The sequence below is a fragment of the Camelus bactrianus genome, chromosome 2, assembly GCF_048773025.1.
Source record: "Camelus bactrianus isolate YW-2024 breed Bactrian camel chromosome 2, ASM4877302v1, whole genome shotgun sequence".
Taxonomy (NCBI): domain Eukaryota; kingdom Metazoa; phylum Chordata; class Mammalia; order Artiodactyla; family Camelidae; genus Camelus; species Camelus bactrianus.
Window position 1 is genome coordinate 88,364,022 of NC_133540.1, and position 25,795 is coordinate 88,389,816.

The following is a 25,795-nucleotide window of genomic DNA, read 5'->3' on the forward strand; positions in this document are numbered from 1 at the left end:
TAATATAGAGTTTTTAGTTTAGTTTTGTTTTTTTACTTCAGATGTGCCACATACTGTTCTAAGCACTTTATAGGTATTACTTAATTTAACCCTCACAGCAACATTATAAGATTAGGACTATTAATTACTGTCTCCCTATTACAGATGTGGAAATTGAAGCATGGAGAAGTTAAACGAGTCTCCCACGAGCTAGAAAGAGAAGGACCTAAGGCTCACATTCCTAAACAGCTATAGATTGAAAACCACACTGTCTAATTCACAGGACTTTCATGAAGACTAATTTATGTTACATACTTAAAGGGAAGGGGATGGCTTTTCACAGTCCTTAGTACTCAGTAGTCCAATAAATATTAGTCCCACTTCCTGGTAGAAAAAACTATGTTCTGAACTTTTTCCCTCAGAACCCTGAATATAACAGTTTATAGCCAGTAGAAATTTAATAAACGTTTATTAAATAGGTTAGGTATACTTTTGGTGATTCAAATTCTTACACTGTTTCAAAGTTATCATTCTGTACTTAATTCACAATATATTATTTCAGAAATTTATGTGTATATTTTGCAGAAGATTACACTAAATATGTACCTATAGCAGAATACACCTTGTCAATTTTTTGGTTTTCTTTAAATATAAATATTGTGATCAGTTAGCAATGGGTATATGTGTAAAGATCTCAGCAAAGTCTTTGTACAGAAAGACATTAAGGTTGGTATATTCTAAATTTAGTTCTATTCTCTTAGTGATATCTGTTACTGGCAAATATCACTATGATCTATGTTACTCATTTAGGGAATCTATTTAAGTAATTTGGGAGGAGAAAAATAAAAAGATCCTAAACGATAAGATTTCAGAGAGGTTCTCTCAGCAAAAAATGATATAAGAGAGATAAACTGCTATAACGTCTATTTTGTGTCACCAATTTGTGACACCAATTTCTATTGTTAATAAATGAAAACCCCAAATTACCAGGAATCTATTCAGTATGAATGATGAGTCTCTCACACAGCAAAGCGAACTACTTACTTCTTCAAAAAAATTAGAAATAAATTTTTATCTGTAATGAGGTTTTAAAGTGAACGGAAAAAAATTAATGAAAATAATCCTGCTATGAAAGAGAATACAAAACAAAAATTCTATTATTACTTTCCAATTTTTGCCTTGTTATCAGAAAGATTCTTAGCTAAATCCCAAAGTTATTTGATCTGAGACTTATAACATAAAGGAAGAAATATAATTAAAAAAAAATTACCTAATCAGAATGCAGCTGCATGCAAACACAATTACAGCTTCAAAGGTAAACAAAGTGTGATTATCACTTCAAGTGAAACATAACCTTACCTTGTAGAGCAAAATTTCCTAAGAAATCTATTACTTTCTTGAAAACTTACAAAAATAAAACCATTGATACTGAATGTTTTAGGGAAAAAAGTCAGGTGACAGCCAGGGTCAAAGTAAACATGGAATTCTTCATAAACCATACCCTTGATATCACAAAGGTTTGTTCTCTTCTTTTTAATTCTATGGTTAGAATTTCTTTTATGATTTAGTTTCTTTCTGCTTCCTGTGTCCCCATCCAACCTAGCTATCAAACTTAAAAAGAAAAACTTCTCCACGGTGTTTTTATTGAATGCTTTTCAAAAGAAGCAACATTCTCCACTGACCTAGAAATCCAAATTATTCAGAAAATCTTCAGTAAAGGATTAAGGGTCTTCCAAATGTGTTTATGGACTAATGAAGACAATTAGCACGAAAGGAGTAGGGAGGAAAATGAAGGAGGGAGAGGGAAAAAAGGAGCCCCTCCTTCCCAAACAAGTTAAGCATTATTATCTGCTACTTATTACTGGACATAGCATCTTCATTTTTCTAATTCACATTTCATACTTCCCTCAAAACTCAATCTCAATACCCTCTTCAATTCAACAAACTAGGAACAGAAACTTCCTGAATCTGATAGAGGGCATCTATGAAAATGCCACAGCTAATGTCAGACTTAACAGTGAAGACTGAATACCTTCCCCCAAGATCAGGAGTAAGAAAAGGATATTTGCTCTTGACACTCCTTTTCCACAATATACTGGAGGGTTTATCCAGGGCAATTAGGCAAGAAAATCAAATAAAAATGCATCCATATTGGAAAAGAAGTAAAAATATACTTATTTACAGGTGATGTGATCCTTGTTATAAAGAAAATGCTATGGAATCCAGTAAAACTATTAGAACTAATAAACATGTTCAGCATGGTTGCAGGATACAAGATCAATATACAAAAGAAATTTACTGTATTTTTATACACTTGCAATAAACAACACAAAAATGAAATTAAGAAAACAATTCCATTTACAACAGCATCTAAAAGAATAAAATATTTAGGAATAAATGCAACAAAAGAAGTCTAAAACTTATGCTCTGAAAACTACAAAACACTATTGAGAGAAATTAAAGAAGACCTAAATAAATGGGAAAATCCCATGTTCATGAACACGAACTAATTTAATATTGTTAAGTTGGTAATTCTCCCTAAACTGATCTACAGACTTAACACAATTCCTCTCAAAATCCCAGCTGGCAGAAATTGACAAGCTAATCCTAAAATTCATATGGAAATACAAGAGATCCCAAATAGCCCAAATGATCTTTAAAAAAAGAATAAACTTGGGGAACTCACACTTCTCAATTAAAGTTACAGTAGTCAAGACAGTACTGGAATGAGAAATGTCATAAAAATGAATGGAATAAAATTAAAAGTCCAAAAATAAATCCTTACATTTGCAGTTAATTGATTTTCGATAAGAGTGACAAGACAATTCAATGGAGAAAGAGCAGTCTTTTCAACAAATGGTACTGAGATAACTGGTTATCCACATGCAAAGGAGTAATTTTAGACTCCTTACATCAGGCCATAAATATAAATTAACTTAAAATGTAGCAAAGATCTAAATATAACAGCCAAAACTATTAAACTCTTAGAACAGGACAGGTAAATCTTCATGATCTGAGATTAATAAGTGGTTTCTTAGATACAACACTAAAAGCACAAGCAACAAAAGAAAAAGTTAGATTTCATCAAAATTAAAAACTTGTTCTTCAAGGGACACCATTAGGAAAGCAAAAACAACTTACCAAATGGAGAAAAATATTTGCAAATCAAATGTGTAAGGGACTTGTATCTATAATGTACAAAAAAAAAAAAAAAAAACTCTTATAAGGTCAATAACAAAAAGATACATAACAACTTCAAAGTGGGCAAAAGATCTGAATACACATCTCTCAAAAAAACATACAAATGGCCAATAAGCAAATGAAAAGACACACAGTATCGTTAGGGAAATGCAAATTAAAACCACAAGATACTACCTAACACCCATGAAAAGAGCTATGATCAAAAAGACAGATAACAACAAATGCTGGCAAGATTTGGAGAAACTGCAGCCCTCATACACTGCTGGTGGAAATGGGAAATGGTGACGCTGCTTTAGAAAACAGCCTGGAAATTCCTGAAAAGTTTAAACATAGAAGAATGATATGATTCAGCAATTCCACTCCTAGGTATATAACCAAGAGAAGTGAAAATCATGAACACAAAAACTTGTACATGAATGTCATAGTAGAACTATTTATAATAGCCTAAAAGTACAAACAACCCAAATGTGCATCAGCTGATAAACAAAATGTGGTATATCCATACAGTGGCAGATTATGCAGCCATAAAAGAATAAATTACTATTACATAATATAACATGGACGAACCTTGAAAACAAGGTAAGGGGAAGAAGCCCATGATAAAAGACAACATATTATATAAAAGACCACATATTCTATTAAAATAGGTTCTATTTGTATGAAATGTCCAGACCAGGCAAATATATAGCCAGAAAGCAGATCAGTGATTGCCTACAATTAAGAGTATGAGAGAATGAAGGGTAACTCTTAAATACAGGATTTATATTTCAGGTGATTAAAATGTTCTATAAATTTTTGTGATCGCTGCACAACTATGAATATACTAAACACTACCAAGTTATATACTTAAAATGGGCTACTCCTATGGTAAGTGAATTATATCTCAAAAAAGCCATTACCCAAAAACCTCTCAACTCTTTTAGTCCCCACCCCACCTACCATTCCATTTTATGTTACTCTTTTTCAGAATGTCTGTAAACAGTTTATATTGTATATATTGTTTATACTGTGGTGACTTGAACTTGTTCATTTATTGTTTTGAAGTAACTAAATTACATGTTTTATCATCCTTACTCATGAGCTATAAGCTTCACAAGGGTTTCTTCTACCTCTTTCATACTTCTCTTTAAAACGAAGTATAATGATGGGTACAGAATGTGCCCTCAAAAAAGGTTTTTAATTTTCAAAATGCAAAATATTAGAAACAGTTAACATGGAGAAGTTAGCCAGACTACTCAAAAATTTCTTTTTAGGAAATACAGGTACATATAAAGCTCTCCAGATCCCTAACCAAACTCTCCAGAATAAAAATAAATAAAAGTGGATGCAGAGCTGAGATTTCACATTACAATAATTCTAGGCAATAAAAAAAAGTTGTGATTCAATTAAAATTAAAGTTATCCAGAAATAAAATTCACTTAATGTATGTAGGGTTCAGTATAAGTGCAGGTGGTCAAACAAAGTTGTAGTATTTTCATCATGAAACACGAGCACAGGTTAATAATTAAGTCTTCATTGTTTACTTGATGATTTTATTATTCTTTCTGGGTTAAGGCTTACAAATATTAATTACAATGACTTTAGAATTACAAAAACAGCAACAGAAAACACTAGAACACAGTAAGGTCCACCTAAATGGCATTTCTTTAAAGTATAAGGTAATAATAATAACAATAATGATGCTCTCTCCCAACAGAAAAAGAAAATTCAAAAAAATGTATTTCCCATGAAACTGTATCTCAGAAACGGAAATTCTAAATCAACTGATTTCAAAGTACAAAGAGAAATAAATCAAATAGCCAGAACCCAGCAGACCACAATGGCAATCAATAACCAAATAATAAAAGAGAAACCCACTAAAGGTATAAATCCAATTGTAATATTCTCTGTAAAATCTGTATCTTTAAACAGCTGCTGAAACTTGTCATTCAAACCTATCTTAGAAGAGAGTCCCTTCTTCCCTCCTCCTCCTCCTGTCCTTACTCGGTCCCTTCTCTTCCCATCACCCCACAACTTTCCACACAATTTTACTCTCTGAAGAAAGAAAACAACTTTTAAGCATTATTATTCACCTTTTAGCCATAATTTCACAAATATATGCTACCATCTAATATAACATCATGAAATGCCCCCAGCTGTCTACCACCCAGGGACTACATTCCCATCCCCCTTGCATTCAAATAAGATTCTATGACAAATTCTCACCAGTGAAATGTGGGCAGATGTTTGTCTTTGGGGGTTCTTAAGAAATATCCTGTGGGTAACAGGCAGCGCTCCAAGGCTCTGGGGAATGGTGCAGCCATAAGATGTAAGATGTCTGGGTCCCTCAATTACCACATGGAGGAAAGCCACAAGCCTACTAACAAGGAGCACCTGCACTGGACTGTTATGTGAGCAAAATAAAAACTTACAAGTGTTAAGCCACTGACATTTTGGAGTGTATTTATTACCCTAATTAGCATTACCCAAAGTAATCCATGCACGAATCGTAAGTATTTCAATTCCCCCTAATTAAAGACATTCCTAACGGATATTTTGGAAAAATTGTTTAAAAGCCCATTTAAGTAACGTTAAATTTTAAAACCTACACAATTTTCCACCTTGATTTTATTGTCGTTACTTGAAATGATAGCAAGAGGAGTTCCACTGTTTATATCACTATTCACATATCTTAATATATTGCTCATTATCATCTACATTCATGATTATTACAGAAAAATGTCTTCTTCAATTCTCCAAATTAAGAAAAAAGTATAAAGTGTTTTAAAATACCATAATTTATAATATCTAATAAAAATTACCAAACACCTAGTTAAAGGCAAAATTCTGTTTTCTATTTTATTGTTTTTAAAGTATTAATACTTAGAACATAATTTTTAAGGTAAGAATTCTTCCTTTAAATATAGCCATATGGCAGATAATTCTGCTCACTATAAATGCACACACACCCATAACACACACACTTTAACAAAACATTTTGCATTCTAATAAAGTTCTCCCTCCTATCCTTCACAAAAATCCTCCACAAATGTGTTCAAATTTTAATGATTTACCAGGGTTTTTTTTATAGCTTAACATTGCTGATATAAATAATAATAATAAGGTCTAAACTGGGAAACCTGGCATTAGTGAAGAGACACTGCAAACTTAAATCAATGAAACTTCTCCCACACTCTCTTCACCCTGCCTTCACCAAAAATAACAGAAAGAGAAAAAAGAAAAAAAAAACTTTAACCACTCTGTTGCCTTTGCCTTAAACTCTGTATCATTATTTTTTCCACCACAATACAATTAAAACTAAATGAACAGCACATTTATCACTCCACACAGAAAAATAAAAATGGAAAATTATTGAAAGCTGATAGATTTTTGCTTCCATTCACCAAAATATTCCAAAACGTTTTTATTCTTTTTTTTTTTCTTTTAACCAGAATCAGTCAACGGGAACTAAAACAATTACAGAGCAATTTTGTGGCACGTATACTTTGTGGATCTACATAAACTCTAGTTTCTTGATTCTGTTTAATGCTTGATTGTATTGGAATATATATGTGCTATATATATAGCTTAAACAATTTTTTCCAGGGCTACACAGCAAGAACTCATAAAAAGAGTAATGAAACTGAAAGATGGCCTATTCAAAAATCTGCAAAAAAATTAGGTATGACTATACACTAGTACACTAGATAATTTTAATGACAGTTTTAGTTCTAAGAAAATGACTTGTAGAATACATTTAACATTGTGTTCATATACCTAACTTATACCAAAGGACTCTGAAATGTTCTATTGTCTTGATTTTTAACTTACAGTAACATAATATTGCTCTCAGCAATCCAATGAGTATTTGTACTTGTTTGTTTATGTTTTTCAAGGCCCACAGTCAGGGGCTGCAGGAGGAAAAACTAATATTTAAGTAAGCATCTACTATGTGGCAAACATGTTTTTTCAATCTATCCTCAGTACAACCTTACTATAAGGGTATTATCTTCTTATTGATGAGAAACAGGAGCTTATAGACATTAGGTACCTTGCCTAAGATCAAAGAGCTAAGAAAAATGGCACAGCCAGAGTCTGAGGTCTGTAAAATAAGTTCTTTTTCCACTAAACTACATGTGGTTTTTTTTTTCAGTAGTGATCATAGAAAACAGCCCTCCACCCCTCCTGCTCTTGTCCTCACTTCCCAGTGAACAGCAAGGAACATTTCTTTGTGAGACCAGGTTCAAAAAGGAGCAATCTCTGGCCATTACACAGAGCGTGGCCTGCGAGGATCGAATCTTGGTCATGACTTTAGCTACAAGGTTTTATGTAGATGAACTAACTAGACGCAAATAGAGGGTGGAGTAGATAAAGTAAACAGCAAATAATTATCCAAATGCCATTTATATTTGCTTCTGAAATGCACTGTACGCCTACTGGCAGCAGATTTACCTTTACAGTTGGTTTTGCTTAGACTACTCTCAAAATAGCTTTCCAAAAGCACACACCAATACACGATAGAGGCTGCTTGATCTAGGTCTTGGAGACTGAGAGAAAACTTGTTTGTACACGACTATCTTGACTGACAATTAAGATAACTAGAGGCAAGAAGGTAGTATCTCCTCATACACAGTACTGGGCTTCAAAGTGTACAAACGGCTCAGCTAAACTCCCCGAACACAATCCATCCAAACAACCTAAGCCATGTATCCGGCCAGGCTAAGGAGGATGACAGCTCCAGTAACTTCCTCTTCCTCACGGACCTCCTCAGCTCGGCGTGTACACGCCTTTCCCCCTAGGAGGCAGGATAAAACAATTTCAAATGCACAAAACCGATCCAATCCCACCAACACCACAGGACAGGGAAGCCAGCTTCCATTTCCTCCCCCGCCTCTCGGAGAAAAATTTTATCTTAAAAAAAAATGCGTTAATATTCCCAACGAGAAAGTATCTGCAACGAAAAAACTGAAAATACGTACTCCACACAGCCTTAAGGAAAGGATGAAAAGAAGGGGCCTCGACATCGCGTATACTCGAGATTTACTGCTTTGATTCACTTTCCCTTGGGTCCCACCGCCGGCCAGGGGAGCGCTTGCCGCTGGAACGCCAAAACCTGCCTTCGCCCCTCCTCAGGAGACGCGGAGGCGGCCGAGGCGGCCAAGGCGACGGCGATAGGCGCGTCCCGCCTCCGACCCTCACCTGCCCAGGCCCGAGGCAGCGCCGTGGGCCCGCGCGGGCCCGGCGTCCCGGCGAGCGTCCAGGGAGGCCGGCGGGAGGCAGGCGGGCGGGAGGCAGGCCGGCGGGCGGGAGGCCGCCGAGGCGGTTAGGCCGCGCTGCAGGCCGGCGCGCTTCCTGCCGCGGCCCCGGGAACGGCGGCGCGGCCCCGACCCGGAGCTCTCCCGGCCCGGCTGCTGTGCGTGTGCCGCACACACATTCATCCTCCCCGGCCCCCACGGAGCCGCTCACCTGCGAGGCTCCGGAGCCTCGGCCACAAAGGGGGAGGGACACGCCGCTCGGGGGTCCTGGACACACGGAACCCGCCCACAGAGTCCCGGGCCCTGGGCACGGACCACCCCCCAACACACACACACACGCACAACCCGGAACCTTCGCCGCCTCCGACAGAGCCGCGGGTCAGCCCCGTACCCGACACACACCCACTCGCTATGGGTCCTCAGGCCGCCTCCCCGGCCGCCAAAGTCCCAACTCGCACACCCACACGCACATTTCCCCCTCTCCCACCTCACTGCCCTGGGGACGCGCTCCTCTTCCCAACACTCTCGATCCTACTCAGAGACACAAAAACACTCTACCTCATTCTCTTCCTCCGGCCCAGAAAGAGCAACAGCAGCCATTTCCCCGCGGCAGGGGAAACACACACACAAACACGCGCGCGCGCGCGCACCAGGCCCCCACAGATGCTTCCCCTCCAGAGCCTCGGCCGCAGACGCAAACACAAACACCCACGGGCGGGCCTCGCTCCCACCCGCCCCGAAGGGAAGCGGCGGCGGCAGGCAGGGCCCGAAACCCGGCTCGCGGCGGGCGGCCGCGCAGGACGCCCGGGCCCGCGGTCGCGGAGGGCCTGCGCCCCTTCCTCACCTGCATTCAGCGCGCCGGGGTCCGGGCGGCGGCGGCGGCGGCGGCGGCGGGGCGGCTGCTGCTGGTGCTGGTGCTGCGGCGGCGGGGGAGGCGGCGGCGGCGGTGGTGGCGGGGCTGAGGGCAGCAAAGACATGCAGGCAGCCCGCCGGGGGGAGAGGCACCGGCCGGAGGGGACGCGGGGCGGGCGGGCCGGGCCGCCTGAGGAACGGCAGAGGCAGCGGCGAGGAGGACGGCTGAAGGGAACGAGGAGGAGACGGATGGGGGGCGGGGAGGGGGCCGAGGGCCGCGCAGCCGGGTTTCGGGGACGGTGACCCTGGGCGCGCAGGAGAGGCCCCGCGGCCGCGGCCACCGACGCAAAGGCCCCTGACGGAGGAAGCTGCGCCCCCGCACCCGCCGGAGCCGCGGCTATTACTCCGAGAGCCGCGCTGTGCCTGGCCTTGGCCTTGGCCTCCAAGCGCTGGGGCTGCCGCCGCTGCGGGGGTTGCTGCTGCGCCTACTGCTGCCGGGGCCGAGACTGCTGCACAGAGACGCCAGCTTTCGGTGCCTCCGCTCTGGTTCACACACGTTCACACCCCCGAGCGCCGGGGGAGAGGCGTCCGCGCGATATCGGCATTGAGATTAATAACAAGGTGCGGAGAGTGCGAGAAGGAGGAGGGTTGATTGACGTGGAGGGGCTGGCGAGAGTCAGTCACTCCCCGGCGCGGCGGGGTGGGGTGAGGAGAAGGAGGCGGAGCTCCAGCGCCGCTCCTTGGCCCCGCCCCCGGGGCGCCGCGCAGGGTCATAGTGCGCGTGCGCGCGCGGCTGCCAGGGTTCTTTCCCTTTTTCTCCAGTCCCCTTGCCGGGTTCTTACTCGCTTTTCTTGGCTTGAGTGACGAGCAGAGCTGGGGAGGCTGGTGGGTTATCGCAAAGCCACAGAGGCACGGGGTGGGGGAGGATGGAGAAAAGACTGGCGAGCCCGCCTCAACCGGTGCTCGTGCGTGGACGCGGCGCTGTTTACTGCACGCTCGCCGGAGGCAGCCTGGCCCCAAAGCCGAACCCTGGTCTGGGTGGCTAATCGGACGCCAGGTGAGGTGAAGGAAGTCACCGAAGGAAATGTTTCCTGGCATCTTCAGTGGTTTGATTTTTTTTAACGGGTAGCATCTGTAAGTTGTATCGTGAGAGGTAAATAACAGAACCTGTGACCCTCTGCGATAACCCTGTCCTATTTATTTTCTAATTCTCCCCACGCAGGATACTACTACGTGTGTTTGGCAGTGCCGGCTACAGAATGAAAATGTCAAAATGTAAACTAGAAATATCCGTGTTTACTTGGTGAACGTGGCCTTGACATTTTAAGTGTATGGAGTTTGATTTTGTTCTTGTGGGTCAGCTTCAGCTTTTACCACCAGCAATCCAAAAACAAACTCTACCAGCTCAAGAGGCAGAATACTGCTTTGCACAATCTCTTTCCCAATGAATGTTCCTGGCTTGTGTACTTACCAGTGTTGGTCAAGGGTGTATTAACAGTTTTTAGTACTTTTTTCCCCCACAGGGGTGTTGTTTAGCACATAAAGCACTTGGTGTTGATTGCAATTAATCTTAGGCCCTATTATTAAACGTAAAAGGCCTTCCTCTCCTGGGAGAAAAAGTTGCAGTAAAAATGCAAATCATTATTTAGCCAGAACTGATCAGCTGTTAAAGAGTCCACCACTGCTGAAGAATAATTGCATCACTTTAATCTTTGTCACCAGGAAGTATGGTGAGTGACTGGAGAAGCCCCTGGAGACCTACATTAAGTTTCCATTTCCCTCCCTAGCAACATCACCCCCATACCAGCTTCTGTAATAGGTCTGAAAATGGCCTTAGTCCTAGAAGAAATCCCACTCAATCCCAACTATCTTGATTCTAGACTAACATATAATGACTAATTACCTTGGGCTTTGTAAGCAGCAAGCCAGACAATTCGCTTCGGGAGCCCAGAATAGTAAACCTGCCTCAATGGCCACTTGCCACAGCATTTCTCCTTGGCACAGAAACACTTGCCCCAAAGAGAAATACTACCAAAAGTTGAAGAAAAGAGGAAAATAAACGCCTGAAAAATATAAATTGGATGATGGAACATCCTCACAGATTTAAGCTTCTTTAAATACCTGTAAATACATAATTACTAGCTATTTCATAATAAACAAACAAATATGGAGAATGTATTATGTTCCAAACATTGCATTTTGCATCAGAGATACAAAGATAAGCAGATATAGTCCTTTTTTTTTTTTCCGCTGGGGGCAGGTAGGTAATTAGATTTGTTTATTTATGTAATGCAGATACTGGGGATTGAACCCAGGAATTTACGCATGCTAAGCCTGTGCTCTACCACTGAGCTATACCGTCCCCCTACAGTCCCTATTCTTAAGTAGCTCATAGTCATAGGGGAAGCAGACCTGTAAACAGGAAATTCTCATATAAGAAAGCAGAAATGAAAGTATGAAAGATGATGCAAAATTAATAGTCACAACAATGCCCAGGAGGATAAAGCTGATGGCACTGGCAGTCTCACTTGAGCAGGGTGATACCTGCCTGTCTCACAAGCTGACCAGCAGTAGTGAGTAGGGTGAGCAAAGGGGATCACCTTTGTGGATGTTAAAAAAGCACTAATAAATGCTGGGGTTTGCTGGTCCTGAAGTTCAGGTTTATATAGACCATGTTCATTGTTGGCCTCTAAATTTTAAATACTGAATATTCACAATCCATTGAATATTCATAAATGTGACATTCATAGTTGAGAGTAGTGGATTTTATTATAAAAAGGTCAGTTAAATGCAGGTTGTTTCAATAATCTCTATTCTCAGGACTGTTCCCTTTATACGATAGCAAATAGATCAATTCTCTCACTAAAAACAGGAAAACAACATTTTCACAGCAAGTGACACTATATCATCCAAAAAATAGATTGTTGTTTTTCTCACTCGCAGTGAGGAGTTTGAGATTGGAGAAATAATCATTTTCAAATAGTTGGCACTGTACAAATGCTGACAAGTTAAATCTTCACAAATATTACCAAAAAAAAAAAAAAAAAAACTCCCTCATGAGACTCCAATTCAAAAGACATTCCAACAACCCTGAAGCCATAAGCAGTTTTATAGCAGATCGGAGTTTGCAACAGAAAAGTAGCCTGATTTTGATAGCTTATCTGGTGGAAATTTTTCATGTTTGACAGATGTTGCCATTTTTAAATTAAGACGGAAAATAAGAACCCAGTAAGAAAATATATCTTTAAAGAAGTGATTTATCCAAGTGAAAACTTTTGGCTTAACTAAGTCCTTTTTGACCAAAATGGTTTAGTAGTAGCACTGTGTAGGTACAACTTGTTCTGAAAACAGTTATGTTTATTTGTATTATTACAGAATTGGTTCGTTACTTCGCAGATAAAAAAAAGTACTTGATGTTCTAGTGAACACCTGTGTCTTTTCCAAATTAGCAATTAATATTTTATCTGAGTAAATCTGATCTCTCCATATTTTTTCTATTAGTAGCACAGGTAGCTGGGCCTATAAGTTCCCTTATACCTATGTTCCTTTGTTTTCTGAAATTTTGTTGAGCAGCTTGCTCAAAAGGCAGATTTAAATTTTGTAATTTAAGGACATTATTACTATTTGATAAAGAATCAATTAAACTTGACTTTACTGATTTTAGTACACACTTTTACACTAATAGCTACAAAACTTCAAGGAAGGTGTTACATTTAAATTATGTAGTAAGTTATAATTAATAAAATAATTAAATGTAATTTACCTGATATTTATTAGTACAACTTTTAAATAGGTACTAATCAAGATGATCTTGAATGTTTACTTCTCGGACCTCCTGATAGGGCTTCCAAACTATATTCCAGTGACATAGTCTTCCTTTTACTGAACTACATTCCTCTCCACCTTCCCACCTTTACTCATCTTATTCCTCTTTCTCTCTCTGCCTCTATCACCATTACTTTATTTCTAATAGTTTTAAAGTATCATATACCATGGATATATTCATCCAAGAAATGTGGCTTTGCTCATTGTCTCTACCCCTCTTCCAATCCATCAATTCTCTCTTTCCATCAACTTCCCATTTGTTCCTTTCTCTAGGATGACTGTGGATGACACCAAGGACCATCCCACTCTCTTGGCCAAAGATAAACATTTTCCACCATTTTTAACAGTGTGTCTTTGATAAGCTAGTCCTGGATAAAATGACAAGGTAGGCAAAGTTCATCTTGGTGTCCTCCTGCTTCTTCTTCCTACACCCCCAGTCTCAGGTTCCTGGATGCCTGAACATTCAGAATCTCCACCTCAACCCCATCAACATCAGCACCACTCTTCCTAGTACTTTCCCGTATTCCAGAAATGTTCTACTGGGTAAGTACCACCACCATCAATAAATATCTAGTGTTTCAATTTTTCAAGGATCTGGAGACACCTGGCATGCTATCCAATCAATAAAATCAGTTATTTTCATGTGGTACTCCAATGATCTTCATGAGGTCTTCAGAGGTACGCATCCCAAGCCACCCAGTGTACACAGAGGGGACCGGGTAGGTGGGATCTCAACTAGAAACCTTTGTTTTTATCTGTTTTACATATTGACCATCTAATTGACTGCCTGGTAACTTCCCTTTTTCTGTAAACAATGCTCCTTTCCTTGGAGGGAACTATTCCTGCCTATACTATAAACAGGTGATTCTAGGGACAGTTGCAGCTCAAGAGAATCCCCCAACTTCTTGACTACAGGGTGGGCATATAACTCAAGCCAAAGCAAGCAGAATTATCCCCCAGAATGTTTTCACGTGGAATGAAGGGAAGAAGGGCTTGTCCACCATAGCAGTAGTCTGAGATGAGAAAGAAAGATGGAAGTCTTGAGAGTGGCCAGTGGCTGCATACTGCCTTGTGTGGAATGAATCCATCACACAGGAAGTGTAGAGAGTAAGTCCTGGTGGTGCACTAGTCTCAGGTTCCAGTCATCCATGAAGTCCAGCTGCACCTTTTCACAAAATATGCTTAAATTAACTAGTAAATTCTCTTCTATGTCTAAGGTAACTTGAGTTAGAACTCTGCAACCAAAACATCCTAATACGTTGTGTTTCTGCATGAAGGGTCTTTCAAAGAAGCCTAACTGCTGCTAAATAAGTTTGAAAACCACTGAACTGAACTACAGTAAGTTAATATTACTATTTGAATTGTGGTCAACTCCCAGATGTTGAAGATCACCTGGTCTTACTTCCTCATTTTCCACATGAGGAACCTGAAGCAAAGTGACTTGCTGAATATCACCCAGGCAGTCGATGGCAAAGTCAGTGTCGGACTGATTTATAGATGCCTAGTTCAGTTGTTCTCTCATTACAGTACCCTGTCATCTGTTTAATTCTTCCCAGTGGTATTTTTTAACACCTTTATTGTGGTATGATTCCTGTACAGTAAACTACACATATTTCAGATGTACAATTTGATGAATTTTGATAATTGTATATACCCATGAAACCACCACCACAGTCAACATAACTAACATTTCCATCACTCTCTAAGAGGTGCAAATCTTGAACTCCCAATTTATCCCTTCCTATCCTTTTCTCTCCCTGGTAACCATAAGTTTGCTTTCTATGTCTGTGAGTCTGTTTCTGTTTTGTAAATAAGTTCATTTGTCTTTTTTTAGATTCCACATGTAAGTGATATTGTATGGTATTTTTCTTTCTCCTACTGACTTACTTCACTTAGAATGACAATCTCCAGGTCCATCCATGTTGCTGCAAATGGCATTATTTTATTCTGTTTTATGGCTAAGTAGTATTCCATTGTATATATATACCACATCTTCTTTATCCAGTCATCTGTCACTGGACATTTAGGTTGTTTTTATGTTTTAGCTATTGTAAATAGTGCTGCTGTGAACAATGGGATGCATGTGTCTTTTGAGATTATATCTTCCTCTTGATATATGCCCAGGAGTGGGATTGATGGATCATATGGTAAGTCTATTTTTAGTTTTTTCAGGAACCTCCATACTGTCCTCCATAGTGGCTGCACCAATTCACATTCCCACCAACAGTGTAGGAGGGTTCCTTTTCCTCCACACCCTCTCTAGCGTTTATTGTTTGTGGACTTTTGAATGATGGCCACTCTGACTGGTGTGAGGTGATATCTCATTGTAGTTTTGATTTGCATTTCTCTAACAGTTAGTGATGCTGAGCTTCTTTTCATGCACTTGTTGGCCATCCCAGTGGTATTTTTAAGAGGCAATTACTTAGAGATATAACCTTAACTTACAAGAATAAATTATAACAATGGCAGTTTCAGACACTGCTTAATGGGAAGATATTGTCAATTTCTTCCTGGGTATCTCCACTTGGACAGTCTGCACATATTTCAAGATCAGTATGTCTAAAATCAAGTTCATTTGTCTTTCCTCCAAAATCTATTCCTGGCCTTGTGTGACTCTCTCCCATTAAAAATGGTACCACCATGCTGATGGTCATGTAATCGTATGAAGGTTCACCCAACTCAGAATCCTAGGAATCATCCTTAACTTTTCTCTCCCATCCTCCCTATGATCAGTTTGGCCTACTTAATGTTTTCATCACTCTATTGACTCCATCCCAATGAACTACTAATGTCTTAAGTTACCCTGTCACCTCTTGCCTGAGCTTTTTTGCATTTTGTCTATTAATGTACCCCTACTAAGTACAATCCCAACATCCTCCTGAAACATACTCTATTCATATTACTCCGCTTTTTAAAATCTTTCAATGACTTACCATAATTTATAAACTAAAACCTAGTTTCCCAAGCATGTCTGTCCCTTAATCATATGCCTCTCACTTATCATGACGACCTGCAGCCACTTAAACATTAGCCTCTCTTTCGTTCACCTCTGGCATTTAATGAACTATTGCCATTTCTGAGACAGGACATGCTCCCCTACATATCTTTACACATGCTGTCTCCCCAGCATAGTATGCTGTTTTCCTATTTTGTCCGTCTCTTGGAATCATCTTTCATGATTTAGCTCAGGCATCACTTCCTTTATAAAGCCTTCTCTAAAAGCCCTAGTATGTCTTTACTTAGCACACTGGGCCCACTGATATTATAATAAGTGTGGTTAAATTAACTAGTAGATTTGACATCTAAACTAATTTGAGTTAGACCTCTATAACCAAAACATCTGAATTAATACATTGTATTTCTGCATGAAAGTTGTTTCAAAGAAGGCTAACTGCTGCTAAAATAAATTTGAAAATCACTAAACTAAATGACAATAAGGCATTATTGTCAGTGGAATTATAATCTTTTTTTTAAAAGGCATCTCATTTGTGGAGATGAACTAGAGAACTTCCCCCTCTGGATGAATGCAGTCTGTCAAAGCACAGCCCCCACTCACCTCTTGGCCAGATGTTTTTATGCAATATGCAAACTGAACAACCATATCACAGTATACTGCAATTATCTATGTAAGTGCACATCTGTTGTTCACATCCTAGACTGTGAACTCTGCCTTTATCCTTAGCACATAACAGAGTGTCTGACACATGATGCTCAAGGAACATTTATTTAATTCATTAATTAATGGTAGCACTTCTCAAATCACACCATGTGTCTTAATTTACTAGCAATTAGCTGCTGATAAAAGAAATCAGAAATAACAGTCACAGATGAAATAAATTGTATTTTTATCTTACAAAAAACAGCTCTGGAAATTGTCAGTTCAGGACTGATATGGCACATCCATGGTCAGCAGGACCTGTCTCCTTCTGTCTTTGGCTTTGCTATCTTTAGAACATGCATCTCTTTCCTGCCTCATAAACCAATATGGCTGCCAGGGCCATCTCACATGGTTGTGCAGTTTGTTTACTGCAAAGGTGCCCAACCAAGAAGCCAGTGATGTCTCAATACTGTGAGGTACGGCATCTACCCAGAAGAGGAACTGTTTCTAATTCACCTGCAAGGATGAGTGCTTCTTTCTAGTCTGTTCAAAGGCATCAAAGAGGTTATCACAGATATTACAGTCACTGGGATCTCAACTATCCTATCCATTTTCCTGCTAGAGCAAAAATTATTCCCACTCCTAAGCACTATTCCAGAAGACCCACCAAAAAAAAATTTGTTTAGAATTCATTGGCCAAAACTTAATGACAGGACACAACTAGCTGAAAGGGAAACTGGAAAACTGTTTCAGTTAACCACAGCAGAAATAAACTCCTGGGGATCTTCAGTATAAGTGCAGCATATATACAATCCATCACCTCAACACTGAATACCTGATGAGTCCAAAGAAATAGAGTTAAAGCATTGTATTGAGTTTCATAACTAAAAGTTTTAAGTTGCAAAGCAGATTTATGTTTAAATTAAAGCAAGATACTTTCAATAAAATTTTCATGGTATATTTTTACAAACGAATAATATCTTTGTCTCCCCCCCCCACACCCCCGACCACCCCATCTCTTTCTCTCTCTCTCAGTAGCAATTGTTTCTTGTTTTTGTTTTCTGGTATCCCAAACACTATATTTAAATTCGATGTTGTCAAGTAGAAGGATTCCATTATTGCTTATAAATTTTTTTTAAAAAAAAACCTCTTAAGAGGGCCATTCTCCTAACCCAGATACCATTGACATTTTAGGACTGTGTGTTTTACATTCATACCTACATTTGTAAGCCACTGGTAGTCAGTAAAGACTCCTCATTGCCTTTTGTTAAAGGTCCTTTATAACCTCAAACACCTTTCCAAACTTAGCACATTTCTCCTTCACTCACTCTAGGTTTCATCCATACAGACTTGCTCCCTTAATATGCTCTGACTTTCCCTCTCTATACCTTTGTTTACATTGTTCTTGGCTTACACTTCTCAACCTTTCATTTTACATGATCAAACAATCACATTTTTCAAGCACTGAGCTCTAATGCTTCTTTCATTAAATCTTCTGCATCCATCCCTCTCCCCCAACCAGATATATCTTACTCCCTATCTGAACACCCACAGCACTTTGCAAGAAGGGACTCTGACATGTAAACTTGATATCATAGAGATCCTATGGCTTTTGGAGTAAGACCAATCTGGGTACAAATTCTGGCTCTGCCACTTACTATATATGATCCCAGGCAAGTTGCTCAATTTCATCTGAAATATAAATATAATACATGTTTGCAGGGTTGGCATGAATAGTAAATGTTAGTAGAAATAAAAAAAAATAGAAAACAAAATAGTAAATGTTAAGCTTGAAAGTAGTAGACAATGTTTCTTAACTAAGTTAATAAATATAGTATACAAGCTTGTGCTGACATATTAGTATTGTGAATTTTTCAAAGATATTTTCAAGGAGCTGCTACTGTGCTCTCTTCCATCAGATTCTACCTAAGTGAAAAAAAAAATCACAATAACAAAACACACTGGCATAATTAAAAGATACAACCACAAGTAGAAAATGCTTAAAGCATGTGTTCAATTCAAGAGATCTCTTCACAAATAATCTCCAGGTAACCATAGCCTGAAAAATTGTGGAAATACACATATCTTTTTTGCACTGGATTGGAAGGCAGGAGTGATGTGTTCTACTTTCAATTCTTTTTCTTTTTCTTTTTTTAATGGAGGTACTGGGGATTGAATCCAGGACCTCGTGCATGCTAAGCATGCATTCTACCACTGAGCTATACCCACCCACTATTTCCTATTCTGTCATTAATAGTTTTGCTACCTTTGGTAATTTGCCCAGCTTTTCATTTTGCAGCTTCCATGTCTGTCAAAAACGGGAATAAAAACAAGACATTATATACCCTAAACAACTTGAAGATAACGAAGTGAAAATATTATGAGAAATAAGAATAACAAAAAATCTATATATTATCTCTTCTAATTATGCTATTATAATAAGACAAGTAAATGGTTAAAAGAAATATTTCTTCTGGCTCTTTTCCTGAAATGAACTTCTTTATTATCAGCCAAAATGCCTTGTTTTCTGACAGCACAACCTAAGCAGTTCCCTAGAACCAACCTACCCCCCTACCTTACTTTTTTCTTCTTTCCTTCCTTTAATAGCACTGGACTTACAGTTGTCTGATAAATTAAATTAATATTTTTACCTGACCAACTCTTGGTGGATGGAAGAAGATTACATGCTCATGCTTGGGTTGACTCACATAACTGCTTTACCAAAATACCGATGTCACCGTGTTCTCTTGCTAAAAGGATTGAGAAAGGAAATGCTTTTCTGTTTTCCTTGTTCTTGTTTTTCAGGGCAACCTGCAGTTCTGTGCAGCAAGCAAGAGCTAGGGATTGAAATCAAAGAAAGACTATATGACATCAACCCAGGCCTCACACTGAAATGTGAATCTGTTAATAAAGTTATAGTCAGTTGCTACAGGGATGATTTTTCAGATGAGAAATTTCCATGAAATTCCAAATTTCCAAAAGAATAAAGATGTTCAACCTTTGGATTTCTTTTTGCTTTTATTCTTATTGCATACTTTTAAGTTAAAATATCGGCACATTCAACAGAGAAGTAGAAATGCCTCAAAAAACAAACAGGTAGAAAGACAGTGTACATTTCATCAAGATTTCACTATCTGGCACGTTACTCTGAAAACATGCATAGTACCATAATTTTCTGAAAGTACTCGGGGGAATTGGTACTTCATGTTCTCTAAATATGCTATTTGAAGCTTTTTTATATTTCTTTCAAAAACCAAGTACATTTTGCTGGAATTTTTCCCTGTCAATAAAGGACATTTATCACATAGTCTCTAAAAATATGTCCCATACTGTGCTAAAGAGACTGTTGAACTAGCTACACTATTGGGCTGAGGCCAACTTCAGGGATTCTTTCCCACAGAAATGAAAATGGCTGGTTGGCTGACTTAGCCTACGGTACGTGAGAAGCTGGATCAGCAAGAAGGAGAATGGTGGACAGGCAGCGACAGGTGGAACAGAGAGAGATGGCAGGCCATGTTCTCCCGGAGGGAGGCACTGAGGAGGCTCTGCCCAGATGTCCAACTAACACTTTGGAGCTAGAGACACAGTTTACGCCATCTGATGTGAAAAAGAAAGTGGGGAGTTGCACTTTAGACCCAGCGGCCCTTTGCATCCAGTTAATATGGTTAAGTCTGTCTTCATCTAGCTCTGTCCTGTTCTTCTGCCCCTGACTTGCTGAAGGAACCAGGACAGTTGTTCTGGAGAATGTCACACTTCCCGGTTTGCCTCATGCTTCCTTGTGTTATCATTTGTTTTGTTCCACTATCCCCTGTGCTTTCTGTAACCTGGATGTTACATCCAAAACTTGAATGGAATGAAATTAAGTATTTTTGGCTAGACTATATCACAGGTACATTGTGTGTGTCATGTTGCCTCCCATAGGAAGACACATACTATCTGGTTGACTCACAAAAATTGATGATAAATTTGGACCCTGGATTAGAGTGATAACAGCTTTCTCCCCCAGAAATCTAGATCAATGACTTGTTGCCTGTAGATACTTAATAACTATTTGGTAAAATACAGATTTCCCTATTGATTTTGCCCTTAAGGACCTTATATGTTAGTTAAGCCTTAAATTGGTTTTAGAATCCATTATCTGACTGTTTTGTTTTTTTATTTTGATGGTAGACTTACTTTCATGATGTTATTAAGATTAGTTTGCATTTAAAAAGTAAGTTAAAAAGGCAGATTAATCAAAGACATAATAGATACACAGGAGAGAAGACAAAGAGGCAATTTAGAGATAGCTGACAATCCTTGCAAATGAAACCAAAACAAACTGATCAAAAAGAATAATACAGTCATAATAAAAGGAAAAAAAAGATTAGTTTCCATAAACCATCATGTGCAGGAAACTGTGGCCCAGAAACACATGTATGGCAGGGCAAATAAACTAGCTGTTAAAAATTTTCAACAGATAATCCACTCATTAAATAATTTACATTTTGAAATTTGAAATTTATATAATCTAAAATAACTCTTTAAATGTCAACCCTTAGGGTTTTTTTTTAACTAATACCAACTGCTGATACACCTACACAAATCAAATTCAGTGAACTTCCACCAGCTGACCTTTAAGATAATCACTAGTTAAAGAAATTATGCTCTTTTCTGCAACAGGGATAATCTTGTTATTTGTGTTCTTTCTAGAATTATACTCCACTTTTTAATTTAGCTTGTTTATATTGGTGGCCTAATCCTCAAAAATAACCAAGAAAGCACACTATTTCTAATATTTCAAATCATCTAATTTCTTCCTATTTATTTTCCACGTATAATATTACGTTTCTTCTACATAACTTTTTTTCTAAATAACTTTTAGACTTATTTTAATTGAGTAGGCTAACCAAACCTGGTGTTTTTGGACAGATTTTTTTTTTGAAACAGATCAATCTTTCGATGTGAAGAGAGCCTCTATTTCACCCTTTAGCTCTAAAATGACTCATGCTCATCACACATTACAATTTGTGTTCTTTTGTTAACCTTTTCAGTTCCTTCCTTCTAGCAACCTGAACTTAAAAGTTCTGATTCCAATATATAACATGATTTAAGAGAATCATTACACAAAAACTATTTTCTCTAATGCTTGTTGTAATGCCTGAAAACTAACCACAGAGATTCAGTCTCTGGAAAATAAAAACTTTTCTAAAATATACTAAAATATACACCATCTTAGTGTGTCCCAGCACCCTTTGTGCTGAACACCACTTCCATGAGATTCTCAGGGTATAGGGAGAGGGGAGATTCTGTGGTCAAATATGTACAGGAAATGCTGCATCCTGCACTTCTCTTGAAAATTCACAATATTCTTAAGCTTAACAAGAAAATTGAAAAGTCTTACCTAAAGAAACATGTTTTACTCCATTTAGCCAGTGTTTTCTCAGACATATTAACCACAGAATTCTATTTGCTTAACACCCATAAATGCCCCCAAGTAGAGAATAGTTGGGGAAACACTACCTTCACCTATATAATCAGCAAAGTTTTGCTTTAGAATCATAGAACCAGAAAGCTGGAAATCTTATGTTATTGATCATATATCTTAAGGGTTTTCACCTAAAAAAATAGACTTATGAAAGTTAAATGACTTGGCTTAAATTTAGAATCCATATTTCATTTTCTATCTGATTCCTGGGAAATCAATACACTTCTATAATTCTCTAATTGAAATACAGCAAATTATTTGACCAAAATGCTACAAAACTATATAGCGCATAAGAGGAGGCCTCTGCAATTGGGTTACTGTGATCCCATAAGGCATTATGGGGAGAGGAGTGCAAATTCTTATAAATTTTAGTTTTTTGTTTGATTCTTTATAAAAATGGAACCAATCCATACGTAGAGCTTTGAATTTACTTTTTTTTCACTTGACCTTACATTGTTAATGTATTTTCATGACATTAAATACAATTCTAGAGCATGGCTCTCAGCCACATCAGACCCAACACTCCCTTTTCATAGCAAACATTTTGTAATACTTGCTTTATTATCCTGAGTTGAGATGCACAGATAATATATTGTATATACATAAGCAATTTATTAAAAAAAAATAATACAATACTTTAGCTATAATATGTAGGAAAATTAAAAGCAAAGCAATTTATAATGAAATAATATATGAAATGCTCAGGCATGACTTCATTAGAAGGCAGAGTGAAGAAGTTAGATGTTTGGACCTTTGAGTAGTCTTCTCTTTTTATTTTTTACTTAGGGAACATTGGTTTATAACACTATATAAGTTTCATGTGCACAACATTATGTTTCTACTTCTGTATACACCACAGCATACTCACCACCAAAAATTTAGTTTCCATCTGTCATCACACAGTTGATTCTTTTTAAAACTCATTTTGCCTACCCCTCCCTCCCCCAACTTCCCCTCTGGTAACCACTACTCTATCTTCTGTATTGATGTGTTTGTGTTTGGTTGGGTTTGTTCACTTATTTTGGTTTTGTTTGTTTTTTATATTTCACATAGAAGTGAAATAATTACAATACTTGTCTTTCTCCTGTAGCTTTAACTTGAATGTCACGGCTACAAAAACAGACTGATAAACAAATGTGTTGATTTGTCATAGGAATGACACCAGCATGAATCACATGGTTCTACCAAGATGGTGAACTACTTTTGGTAAAATTCCAAACAAAACAAAGTACATTCTTGCCTATATTTACATAATAGCTGCTTTCCTAGAAAATTTATATTAAAACCATGGAACAAAAAACATTTATGCTTTGAGTGAAATGGAGTTGATGTCTAGGTTCAGATCATATATATGAGTTTTTTACACATGTAAATGTCTAGAGAGACATCTGAAAACCAAGGAGAATGCATAAGCATTCATCCTTTTATGTGCAGAACTTTCCTGAGAATTCTAGATCATCTAGCATCCCCAGCCCCTGCCCACTAATCCCAAGTATCACTTCCCACTCCTACTAGTGTGATTATGATACCCAAAAACCTCCCCTAATTAACAGATACAAACATTACACACAGAGTAGATAAACAACAAGATCCTACTGTACAGCACAGGGAACTATATTCACTAACTTGTAACAGCTTACAATGAAAAAGAATATATATGTATAACTGAATCACCATGCTGTATATCAAAAACTAACACAACATTGTAAATCAACTATATTTCAATTAAAACAAAGAAACAAAAAACTTCCCCGCATACTCTCAAAATGCCCCCATCCATGAGTGGGAACATACTGTACGAATATATTTCAAATGTTGCTTAGCATTCTGCTGAATTAATATGCACTAGTGGATTACCAACTGTTCACTAAGTTCAAGGACACAGTCTCCTTAAATCACTGAATAATCATAACAGGAACCACCAGCTGAGAACATACAATGTCCCAGACATTTTACGTACATTTGGTTATTTAACCTTTACAATTGCCACATAAAGGTAAGGAGTATTATTTTCCCCATTTTACAGATGAGAAACCTGAGGATCATGGATACCCAATAACTTTCTTCAAGGGAGCCAGGATCCCAATCCAGGTTTTTTTTTTTGATGTTTAAGTTCATGTAATTAGTCACAGCAATATATTGCCAGAGATGGTCTGTATTACTTCTTAGAGCAACCATTCTCTTTCTTTTCAATTCTTTTCTTACCTTCTGATGCAGTTTCCCTTTATCATTGCCTTTCCTTTTTGATCTTTCTAGAAACACGACACCGTTCCCCAGTCCCTTCTCTCCCTGCCTTTTAAAGTGAAGAACTGTGTTAGATTTGGATCTGTTACAATTGGTTCTAATTAATGTCCCTACCCTCGGGCCGTTTCTGAATGAATGACTCAACATAACTAAGCAAATTCAAATTTTAAAGGAACTTGAGAATTTTTAACCTGAACTAACATGTCCAGGGAGTATATTATTACATGTTCATCACCTCTTTTCCTTACCAGCCATGCATCTTTTAAATGACTGGATGGTTGCTTTCATTCCCTGACTATTGTCATCTGAAAATATCATTTCAGTGATTATGAATGACCTCCTCATTAGTGGAGTGTTTTTTTCCTCCATTACTAGAGTGTAAGTAATTTGAAGATAACGCATGTACGCCCCTATGTTTCTACTACGTTATATTGTAATGCTCGTACATTGTAAATTCACAGTAAATATCTATTGAGTGACTACAAGAAGCTGAATTCAAAGTTAGCACAATTACAAGCTAAACATGAACAGACTTCCTTGCTTAGATCCTTTGTATTTTGTTTCCACACCTATAAAATGAGCTGAATTCATGGGGTTTTTGCAAAGACAAGATGAGATATTCGTGAGTGTTGCTGAAACAATGCAAGCACTAGGGGAAATTTGAGAAGAGTAGCTTCTCTTCCCCCTCTGTCATTTTCCCACAGTCCCCTCCCCTTCACAGAATGCTTTGAGCCAAAATGTTCAGGATTCACATTTTGGACAGGGTTTTTATTCTTTCTGAGCGGTGTGTATGAAAAGTGGTGGGATATTTGGACACAATCAACAAACTTTTAGTTCTATATTATTACCATTTTAATAGCTACAGAGCTTGTTTCCTTGATTAAGAATGAAAGAAGACACTACAGCATATGGTATCCTTTCTGTATGGACTAACTTTCTCACTGATACTGTACTATGTGCATCTCTTGAGAGAATGTCTAGCTTATTAGGTTGTGATACAGTCTGAGGAACTAGGTTTTTCTTGATGATAATGCCCAGGGAAAGAAGCTAGAACTCAGGCATGGAAGTTTGAGTGAGTGAGTGGACCCAAAATTGATACGAAATGAAATTTGATCTCTAAAGGTCAAGGAGTCAGAAATTTTGGAAATGTACTTCTGGTAAATACTGTTGAAAATGACTCCCTGATCCACCATATGGGAACCAAGAAGGAAGGACACAGATAAGATTTGTTTGTGTTTTAATTGTCTTTTTTTCTCCTCTAGGGTAGCACATAAGCTTTGGAGACAAGGTATAACTTCAACCCAGATTTTCCAAATTCATGCTACTTTTTCAGTTTGATTTATCTTTTGTCCTTCAATCTTTAGTACACTATTTTAGCTGTATTATAGGAAATGA

At 38.4% G+C, this 25,795-nt stretch overlaps 1 protein-coding gene across 3 annotated transcripts in view; it reads right to left on the minus strand.

Moving 5' to 3' along the window:
- Positions 1 to 9,817, minus strand: part of CNOT6L (CCR4-NOT transcription complex subunit 6 like) — a 92,309-nt gene extending 82,492 nt beyond the window's left edge. Inside the window, exon 1 of one of the 3 annotated variants that reach the window (XM_074345836.1) lies at positions 9,259 to 9,817. Coding sequence is in view for 1 of the 3 variants with exons in the window: in XM_045506216.2 (XP_045362172.1) it covers positions 8,973 to 8,977 (5 nt within the window). In the remaining 2 variants the exon portion in view is untranslated. Of the gene's footprint in view, positions 1 to 3,120; positions 3,140 to 8,972; positions 9,120 to 9,258 lie in introns of those variants that run through there. The other 2 variants (XM_045506216.2, XM_074345828.1) reach the window with 2 other exon arrangements.
- Between the last annotated feature and the right edge of the window lie 15,978 nt (positions 9,818 to 25,795).